Source organism: Phyllostomus hastatus, unplaced genomic scaffold, assembly GCF_019186645.2.
Source record: "Phyllostomus hastatus isolate PE091 unplaced genomic scaffold, TTU_PhHast_1.1 phas_contig_1291, whole genome shotgun sequence".
Taxonomy (NCBI): Eukaryota; Metazoa; Chordata; class Mammalia; order Chiroptera; family Phyllostomidae; genus Phyllostomus; species Phyllostomus hastatus.
In genome coordinates this window covers 86354-97127 of record NW_025333568.1, presented here as the reverse complement: position 1 = coordinate 97127, position 10774 = coordinate 86354, and the positions used below count along the sequence as shown (strand labels likewise).

General features: G+C 44.8%; 1 protein-coding gene across 1 annotated transcript; it reads right to left on the bottom strand.

Annotated features, from left to right (window-relative positions):
* Nucleotides 1-909: 909 nt before the first annotated feature.
* On the bottom strand, nt 910-7968 carry LOC123825180 (cytochrome P450 4A11-like; the record flags this gene model as incomplete). The annotated part of the gene is made up of 5 exons (XM_045848513.1): nt 7774-7968; nt 3471-3612; nt 2624-2668; nt 2029-2156; nt 910-1034 (listed from the first exon to the last, which is right to left on the bottom strand). Coding segments are annotated over exons 1-5 (635 nt in total), but the record flags the coding sequence as incomplete, so codon positions are not given.
* Between the last annotated feature and the right edge of the window lie 2806 nt (nt 7969-10774).

The window sequence follows — 10774 nt, the reverse complement described above, 5'->3', positions numbered from 1 at the left end:
TGAGAAGAAAAGGGAACCCTAGTGCACTGTTAGTGGGAATGCAGACTGGTGCAGCCACTGTGGAAAACAGTATGGAATTTCTTCAGAAAACTAAAAATGGAACTGCCTTTTGACCCAGCAATTCCACTGCTCAGATTAAATCCTAAGAACCCTGAAACGCCAATCCAGAAAAACCTATGCACCCCAGTGTTCATAGCAGCAGAATTTACAATAGCCAAGGGGTGGAAGCAACCTAAGTGCCTATCAGTAAATGAGTGGATCAAACCATGGTACATTTACACATTGGAATACTACGCAGAAGAAAGAAAGAAGGAGCTCCTATGTCTTACAACAGCATGGAGAGAACTGGAGAGCATTGTGCTAAGTGAAATAAGCCAGGTGTTGAGGGACAAATATCATATGATCTCACCTTTGACTGCAATATTATCAACGAAAGAGAAAAGCAAGCAAAATATAACCAGAGACATTGAAATTAAGAAGAATCTGATAGTAAACAGAGGGGAGGGTGGAGGGTATAAAGGGGGTAAGGGGTTTTAGGAACTACTATAAAGGACACATGGACAAAACCAAAGGGGAGGGTGGAAGCAAGGGAGGGAGGTGGGTTTGGCTGGGGTGGTGGGGAGTGGTGGGGGGAAAATGCAGACAACTGTAATTAAACAACAATAATATAATAAAAAAAAAACGAAGAAAGAAGTGATATGAACAACCAGGAATGAGCCTTTGCCAGGTATCAGGGATATGTGGATGAGTCAAGCATTGGTCTGGACTGCAATTTGTCCATGGTCAGCAGCTCTGCACAGATTCTTGCTTTTTGAGCTGGTGAGCATTGTACCTGCCTAAACTGCCTCCCACTGAGTCCATATCAGTTGACAGAAACAAAAAGCCTGCAGCTCAAGGATCATGACAGACCTGTTTGTCTGGACGCTGCGTTGCTGGCTGAAGGTGCACTTCATGATGGTGTCCAGGGTCATCAAGGAGATGTGTTCAAATATCTCCAGATGGGAGTCCTGGCTGATGAGCTCCTCCCATTTGTCCTGTAGTGGAAGAGAGACATTGATCCAAGTCTACTGCTCCAGAGGGCCTCAGCTGACATAGCTAGTTTGTTTCTCTGTCTCTTCAGACACCTGTTTGGAACCCTTCACTTTCCAGAACAGAGGCATTGTAGCACTTTTAGACTGTAATGCAAACAATGATAAAGTTAGAGCTATATTCTCACAACCTTTTATTATAAAATTAAAGATTTTTCTCATAATGACATGAAGTATTTTTGAAATTTAGAAATAAGTTATGGTAATCACTTTTAAGCAGACCAGAAAACATTGTTTCTAAGGGGACAAAGGGAATTTTTTGTGGGGTTAAGCTAGACCCAAGGAACACCTGGTGCCCTTTAATTCTAGGTAGCAAATATGTCAAGGCAAGAGGACACCTAAGTGACCAGTACTAGGGCTCCTGAGGAAGGGACACCAGGGACTTTTTAATTCTTTTCATTCATGAAATGAGCATAGCTGTTGAGATCAGAGACCAGGTAACATGTGATGCAATGGCAGGACCTGGCTCTGTGAGTGAGGATGTAATCTCCATTTTCTTCCACACAGTGACTCAATTTCATATTGAAGCCTGTGCTCCAAGCCAGAGTCCCCCTGAATGTCATCCTGGGATGTCCACCCTGTCACCGAAGCTTTCACTGCTCAGGTGTGCTAGTGGCAGTTTGTCTTATTGTGAAGAGGAAGGACTGTTCCTCTAGTCCACTGTGCTGAAGATGTACAGGTGAGTGGTGAGTGCACCCTGTTCCTTCCATGGCCCTCCTTTCCCTTGGCAGTGACCAAAGTCCTGTGGATTCAAGGTGGTGCCTAGGTACTGCCTGTCCCATCCACTTTGGGAAGTTCTGTCACATGGTAAGTTCTGATAGGCTGAATTATTTGGGTTGGCTCTATCTGATGGATGTCTGAAGGATCCATATATCCTAGAGTGCACCATGTGTGTTGTGCTGAGATTGGGTGTGTGCAGATAAAAAAGGGATGGACTTACCAGCATCACTCGGACGGAGTTGGCCATAATACCCACATAAGACTTCAGGATGTCATAGTGGAAGGCTGGGGTCAGCATCCTCCGGTGCTGGAACCATGTCTGTCCATTCAACAGGAGCAAACCATACCCTGGCCACAGATAGGAGTGTGGGGTGGGGATATGGAAGCAGAAGGATGACAGGGGACAATTTGGAAGGAACCAGGGATGTCAGAAGAAGGTACATCATGGGCAAAGGAAGGAAAGGCCAGTGTATTTCAGGAATGTGAATTTCCCAAAGTGGAAGGTACATGGGATGTTACTATGACAGCTGTGAGTTAAAGGGTGAGATAGAGTAGGGGGGCTGGTAATAGAAGGTTGTAAGTAAATGTCACTCTGAAAACATTGAAGAGCACTGAGAGGTGATGGGAAGAAGCTGAGTTTCAGAGGAGCTCTTACCACGACCTAGAAGCAGTGAGGTTTTATTAGAAGAGAAATAAGGCTTGATTCATTGATGATGGCAGTGATATGGTGCTGGTTACCTGTTGTTCTCTGTGAGTCAAAGAGACAGCTCTTGGTAAGGCAGGTGGACCTCACAGTACTGGTTAGACATACTTACCAATCCACGGAGCCAGGAACCTGCAGTCATCATGAACCTTTGGGTCTGAAAGTTAATAGAAAGGCATTAAAGTAAACTGGGGGTGTTCAAACAAGGCAGGGAATCCCCAGGAAGCAGCTGTGGTCCAGACCATGGGCTGTCATCCCTTCCTGAGATTGTAGCTGGAAGTTTGTCTCAGGTTTGTCTCCAACATGCTTCCCATCTCTAAGTGTTTCTTTCCCAGCAGTTGCTGTGGGCTCAGGAAGGCAGACTCAGTGTCCCAGCAGCAGAATGTCCACAGGATTAGAATGGTCAATCAGCAAGAAACATAGGCACTGTATTCAGTGCCACAGAAAATGCAATAGTCTGTGGTCTTCCTGCAGTTTGTGGGAGCTTCATGTCTCCAGGACAGGCAACAATTAGAAGTGAGACACCAAAGTCAAGGTTGGTAGAAATTGTTTTTCAGATCTGGGGACTTTATATAACAGATCATCACAATCTGATTAAAAGAGAAAGGAAGAAATGGAAGGAAGGAAGGGAAGGAGGGAGGGAGGGAGGGAGGGAAGAAGGAAGGAAGGAAGGAAGGAAGGAAGGAAGGAAGGAAGGAAGGAAGGAAGGAAGGAAGGAAGGAAGGAAGGAAGGAAGGAAGGAAAGGAAACAACAAATAAAGAAGATAGAAAAAATATTGGCCCAGCAGGCTGTTTCAGCATTCAGTTACAGCAGATATTTTTGACCTTAAGCTGGCTTGTGGTCTGGGACAGTGGTTGGTAGAGGGTTCAGGGAATGCTGGCAGAACTAAAGTCTCCACTAGAATGTCACAACACAGATGAAAGAGCTGCTCCAGATGAAATTCAGGTTTCACTCTCACCTGATCTTCCTAGGATTACCTTCATGTAGTCAGGGTCATAAACCAGGAATCTGGCCTCACTCCCCCACAGCCAGTGAGGACAGGCACATGGAAATTTCTCTACCCTTTTTTGAAGCTGTTGTAGCTCCTGGTCATTCTGGAACTATAAGCAAGGGAAAGACAAATCAACAAAACCTTTCTCTTTAGGTCTAGTGCTTGGAATGGTGGTGAAGGTTAAGATAGCTAGAGAGAGATAATTCTGGATCTAAGTAGTGATCAGGAGCTTGGAACTGGTTCTGATCAACCAGGTTGTGATCTGGATTCTTGCTCTTCATCAAAACTTGATCTAAAGTCAGATTCTGGCTTCTGGTTGAGCCCTCACTCAGAACTGCCCTTGGAAACTTTCACTTAGTATGTGTTTGATAAATGTTCAGTTACAGACTGAATGGTGCACATGCCTTTTTCATAGACTTATGTTTGAGGTATTTGTTAAATTTTGTCCCTTTAAAATTCATATGTTGAAAGGTTTAATCCCTAGTACATCAGAATGTGACTTTCTTTCCAGATAGAACCTTTATAGTAGTAATTAAGTTAAAAAGATGTCATTAGAGTGAGTCCTAATCTACTATAACTGTGTTTATGAAAAAGGGGAAGTGTGGACAGAGAAACCATCACTCACAAATGGAAGATGATATGAAGAGACATGTGGAGAAGATTGTGGTTTACTAGTCAAGGAGAGAGGACTTGAGCATATGGTTCCTTCACAGTCTTCAGAAAGAGCCAACCCTACCAACATCTTGATTTTGAACTTCTAATCTCCAGAACTGTGAGACAATTAATCTTGCTATTTTAGCCACCCTTTTTCTTAAGCACCCTAACAGGTAGTGCAATTGTGTAACAAACAAGGCACATCTGTGAGTGGGGATGGATTATTACATTCTCCTATTTCACTGAAGAATGAGGAAACCTTGAAAGGCTATACTCAGGTAAGCCAATTTTTATCCAAGCCTGCTGACCTCAGTGTTCCCACAGCAATCTGGGTGTCTCTTTGATCATATCTTAACTCAGTGTTCTAATTGCAGGGTCCTGTGTTGGCAAACTTACCTTTAATATCTGTAATCTCTGTATTCTTAGAGCATGGCTTTTAGAAATTATGCCTTATTTTTATAAGAATAAAAAAGTGTGAGAAGGAATGAATGAGCATGTGTAGGAGAGTGAATGAGTGAGTCTTGTTAAAAATTCTTGTTGCAAGTGACAGGTATCATCTGGAGCTAATGTAAGAAACAGAAAAGGCACAAAGAGAAGGCTGAGGGCCCCAGGTTATTTCACAGAGCTTAGGGCAGCAGGCAGCCAGGGTGTGGAAGGAGCAGAACTGGGAACTGGACAGTGGCCAGGACTGAGTCTCTCATTCTTCCTATGTACATACATGCTTTCATTCTCTTACCAAGTGTTTAGTGGGGTCTACGTGAGAATTCTCTAGAAGTTGGCAATACAGTCACAGATAAACAGACAACAGTCCCCATCTTCAAGGAGCTGAGGGCATGTGGAGGAAAGAGCACCTGTACCCTTCTTGATTGGCACCATTCTAACATGTCATGTCTGAGGGGCACTAGGAATCCCATAGGAGAATCTGATGGTAATATGACCAAGGTGTTCACCTGCTATAATCAACTGTGGCTGGGGTTGTATAGGGTATTCAGGGGCCCACGCTTTGTGGGGAAGAAATCTCAGAGCAGGTGGGCTGCGAAGACATCCCACAAGGTTTTCTCTATAGTGATGAGCAAATACACAAGTGAGTAGATGAATAGATGCATTCACTTATTTCATAACATGTATTGAGCGCTTTGGGTCAATTGTCATCCTAGTTGCTGGAGGTCTGCTCTCATGGAGCTTATGTTCAAGTGGCAGTGCCGCTGGGCAGACAGTCCCACCATGAGCTGAGAAATGTCCTGCTTGAAGTATTTAAGGTGGATGCTTTATGCTTCCAAATCATGTGCATTATTGGTACTGCCCTTCACCTTTGATTCAAGGTGGGGACTGACCAGTGGGAGCCTCTTACCACCCCAGCTATGCTACTTGGTCTTCTAGGGTCCCCTCCTACTGGCCCAGCAGGGATCTGGGAGACCCTGTTTCAGCACAGTAGCATGCTTTCTTTCCAACTGCTTGGTGCCCAAGCTTCCCAAAAATTCTTCTCCTGGGCTCTCTCCTTTGATCCCTTTGGGGACTGAGAGGGGCTACACTTTGTTCTGCTTTTCCATTCTTCTCTCTAGCCCATTTGGGCATCCACTAGTGTGTCTGCCCTCCTGACCACCAGTTGGGACTCCCAGGTGTCCCTGAGTGTCTGTGGCCAGAGCCAGTAGAGACTCTTGTAGAGGGGATGTTGCCCATGCTGGCAGGGGTTACAAACCTGTAGGCAAATACCCAGTGTCCATCTGACCCCTGTGCTTCAGCCACTCCACACAGGTGGTGCTGCCCTGGAGTTGTCCTCACCTGGCTGATCCTGGGAACTGCAACCACAAAGCAATTTCCCCAAAGGGAGATACAAAAAGTGTAGATGGACAGATAATGGTTTGGCCACACAAGCAATAGTCAGATGTGGGCTCTGCTGAAATAGCAGGTATGCCTGTGTTGGTGAGAGGACAAGGAAGAAAATGGCGCAATTTGGGTTATGTGAATCCCTAAGACATTAGTTCCCTTTTCTATAGTCCCCACTGGATTCTACTTAATGCAGAGAGGTTGTACCTTCCACATGGTTGTCCTTCTTAGGCATTAAAATTATTTTAAATTCAGAGTGAGTGTAATGGTGGCCCTTGGTCTGTGTCCACAAGCTACAGAGGAGGAGTGATAGAGAAGGCATTTGAAGTATGTGGTAGAGCTGGGATATGAATCTAGGTATCTCAGCAATAGAGCCCATAGGTTAACTGCCACCTTGTCAGTCGTTATCTAGTCTGAAAGATTAGCTTCAATGTGAATGGAACATCTGGCATTCAATTCATGACTTAGCCAATAACAGAGGTATTGTATATGTGAAAATCTCAGGCAGTATTATAAAAGCAATAAAATTTGGCTGCATGAAGTTTATTTGTTATATAAATATATAAATATTCTGTTTCTGAGTCTATATGTCATCTAAGGGCCTCAGTATAATGGGTAAGTCACAGGAGTAAAGTGTAGTGGTGCCCTCCATCAAATCCTACCTCAGCAAGGTGAGAACTGCATCAACACAAGTCACAAGTTCTCCAAATCAACAAATAATCTGGAAGTCATTAGTACCACATTTGCATGAACAAACTGGGCTTTGGCTGTCTCTCTGTGGTTGTCATGAAGAGTTCCAATTTTTGGCTCCACTCTGTTGATAATCACTTGTCCTCCTTTTCTTTTCAGGTTTGTTCAATCCACAAACCCTAGGGTAGTCTCCCTACAAGCAAGCCCCTCACCTTGCTCTGCACCCTTCCCCCAGGGACTAATGCTAACACAGCTGGCAGGGTAGCGCTGTATGTCACCCAACCTGCAAGCTGCTCCTTTCCTGTTAGTCTGCATACCTGAGTCAAGCATCCCTTTGTGTCAGGCACTGTGATGGGTCTGAGGGTACAGAAAGAGGTATGATATCCTCAGCCAAAAGGAGCTCACAGGGCAGGAGTTTGGGGTATGAGAGCTGGGAGGGAAAGACATTCTTTTTACTGGTGCAACTCAAATGCCAGTACTCCTTACCTTGGACCATCCTGGAAGCATTCCTGATCATATGGGCCAGTACCTTGTCAGGAGTTTAGCACTGCCATCACCAGTCTGAACAATCCCATAGTCGCAGGCCTACCAAGCTGGTGTGTCCCCTACTCCTGAGCTTATCCACAGCCACCTGTGGGTGAGCCTCTCTTCCTGTGACCTGACACCTTCTTTAAATCCTGTCCATCTTCTCCACAGACTGTGAACCCCCACAGGCAGGGATCCATGAGACCCATGTTTATGTCCCAGGAAGCTTAGCGCCTGGCAGAGGGGATAGAAATGAGTGGACATAGGCAGGGAAGCATCTAGAAGCTCTGTTCTGTGATCCTGCAGCAGGGAGACTCAGGAACAGCCATTGTTCTCCCAGTGCTGGGCTGCCAAAATACCCTGCAGATCTCCCTAAGGAAGGGGGATCTGACAGATTGAGCACACCAGCACATTGGATGAGGAGCCATCCCCTGAGGGGTAAACTGGGTTTTGTCCCCAATACCATGTGCTTCTCATACAACAAGGCTTTGTCCCACAGACCTGTTGACAATGACCCTGTTGGCGATCTCCTACCCTCCTTGCTTGCCCACTCCCCTGTCTCACTTGCTTTTACTTCTTGCTGGTGCCTGAAAAGCCAGTGGGAAGGAGGACACGGGAACTGCTGGAGGGCTTTGAGCAGCCACTTTCTGCGCAGGTAGAGCTGGGCTGCCTTGAGCAGCAGCAGAACCAGACAGAGCAGGGAGGCCACCTGCAGAATCCCAGAGATGCTGCCCAAGGCTCTGGTGGGGCTCAGCACAGACACACTCATGGTGCAGTGGCTTCTGGATGGTTGACTGTCTCTGACCACATTAGGCCAGTCTGGAAATATTGTCCCTCCCACCTGTGGGGAGGGTGGAGAATGAGGGTAGAGCTTAGAGCCACCAGAGCTGATTAACTGTGTTTGCTCCACCTTGGGGAATATGAAGAAAAGGTTTTTTAGCTGACAGTGACAATGGTTGTATACATTTCAACTTTCTACTCATTAGTTTCCTTAAAAATGTACAATGAGCACCTTTTGTGTGCCAGCCAGTATACTAGGTGTCATGTCACAGCTGCAAGCAAAACACACATGAATCCTGAGTTTCAGAAATCACAGTTAGTTTACCAAATGTTCTGTAGGTGTGGTTATTTCTTTATTATTTTTATTGCAGATACAAAGTAGTTACAGATAGGGAAGGTGGTCATTGAGAGTTTGGGCTGGGGTTAGGATCCTTCTCTGTTTTCTCTAAAACTTCCTGCCTACCTGCCTTGGAAGTTTTCCCACACTTGTCCTAGTCCACCTTTCAGTTATGATGCACGGTGAATGTGCTGGTCCGCAAAGCACTGAACTTGCACTGAGGAGGTTCAGCCCCAGGTATGGCCCACTGCATATGAAATCAGCAACTTACACTCACTCAGCCTCAGTTTCTCCTTTAGTAGGTGGAAAAATAATCTTTTTCCCAAGAATATCATAGGAATGCTCATTCTATCATTCATTCAGTCACTCAACAAATACTTTTTACAGTACACATTTAGCACGTAAGGTCAGAAAACAGTACAATAAAATATGATAAGGCCTTTACTGGAGGAATGAATGGTCGTCTGTGTCTACTCAGATGAGGAGAAAACTAAAGGAAGACAATGGGGTCTTAAGGAATGAGTAGGAATTCATCAGGCAGAGAGTGCCAGAGAAGGGGATGGGCACTGAAACCGTCATGGAGATTATGTATACAAGAGAAAGGCGTGGAGCAAGTTAACCTGTTATTCTCACTGTTTTTATAATTCTCTCCCCCAATATCAAATCCAAGACCCACAACTGGGGTAGTAAAACAAAATATATTTGGAAAATTCCTTGGCAGCCAGCCTCCTAAGGGGCCTCATTTCCTCCTGACCTGCTCCTTTACATGTCTACACTCTTACTCCCAACACCCTCCTCCCCTGCCCTACCTTGTGACAGGTGACTCTTCACACAACACAAGTTGTTTACTTTCTCCCCTGAATCCTGGGCTCTTCTCCAGACCCAAGGGCCCGTGTATGTAACCTTTTACACCCATTCCTCCCAATCTTTCCCCAATTCTGTGGTTATTTTCTGCCCCTCTGGTTACAACCTCAGGGACCCTTGTACCCCAAATCTCTCTTACTTGGCTCACCACTGGCTTTTCACCATCAGCATGAGGGGCAGAAGTGGCATTCAGAGTCAGAATGCCTGGGTGTAAATTTTGTTTGTAACTCTTTCTATTTTGGTCTGAGTCCTCTGTTTCTTCTATATACGTGGGCTGATAATGCTTGGTAATAGCTAACATTTACTGAGCACTTACCATGTTCTTGGCACTGAGCAAAGGATTTGTGTTTTCTCCTATAACAATTCCATAAAATATTTTTTTAAATCCCACTACTCCAGGTGAGCAAAAAGGGCACAGAGAGGTCAGCTGCCTGCCCAAGGACACCCAGTTGGTAAGGGGTGAAGTCAGTATTCACAGCCAGGCAGCCTGACTTCAGAGATTTGCTGTCAACCATTAACATAGATGATTTGGGGGTTGAGATATCAGACCATACTGGTGGTCCCCAAACTTCCCAGGGTGCATGTCATGTTTGATGTGCTTTATCCAGTGTTTCCTAGTAGCAGATGAGTATTTCATGAACCCAGCATACTGGTGTAAATGTAAGCCTTAATATCCAAGACAGCTTTTGTGGGAAAGGGTTGGGCAAACCATGTGGCTAGATGTAGCAGTCATCAAAATGGTATTCATGGAGAATTTTTAATAATGTGAGAGAAGCTTATAACAAAGTGTTCAAAGCAGAATGCACAACTGTCTGTTGATTGTCAGCTTACCTCTTAGAAAGTTGTGCTTGCCTTGGTTCTTATTTATTAATTAGTAAATATCTTTTTCACTCATTTGATATCCTGCCACTCTGACCAAGGTCTCCATGAAAGTGGTAACTAGGTATTTTATGTCCTCATTCTTCCCATAGTCTGGACCAGAGGACTGTGCCCACTCACAAGGCCTGATGAACACTGACTAATGAATGAAGGAAGGAGGGACCAAGGAAAACCTTGGACTGGATAAGTCACCACATTAAACAGACTAGAGACAGTTTTGGCTGCCATACTTTGAAGGACAGTACTATTTTTATTTGTACATTTTTTTTCTGGTTCAGCTTATAGGCAACAGAAAGGCAGAGGAGGTGGTGTGGTGTCAATCTCCACAGCAGCCTCTTGAAGCACTAGTCCTGTGAGCCAGTGGCGCTAAGAACTCCTTGTTTTCTGCATTTGATAAACTTGGGTTTGATGCTGATGCAATTTATTATGTTTATTTTGCTTCTCCATAAAGACTGTGTCTACCAAGGAAACGCTTTTTACACTTAAATATTTCTTGTTTTTTTTCCATGTAAGGGATCACACAAAACTATCGGGTTTATTTTCAGTTAGCAATGTTCTGTGTCACTGCCTGAAATGAAGTATACACACAACTTTGAGAAAGTACTCAGGCCCCTGCACAGTGCTATCCTACAGCTGAACTTTCAAGAAATATCTCCCTAATATTTGCCTAATGCTTATACTTTTCCAAAGCACAATCACAACTACTCCCCACTCT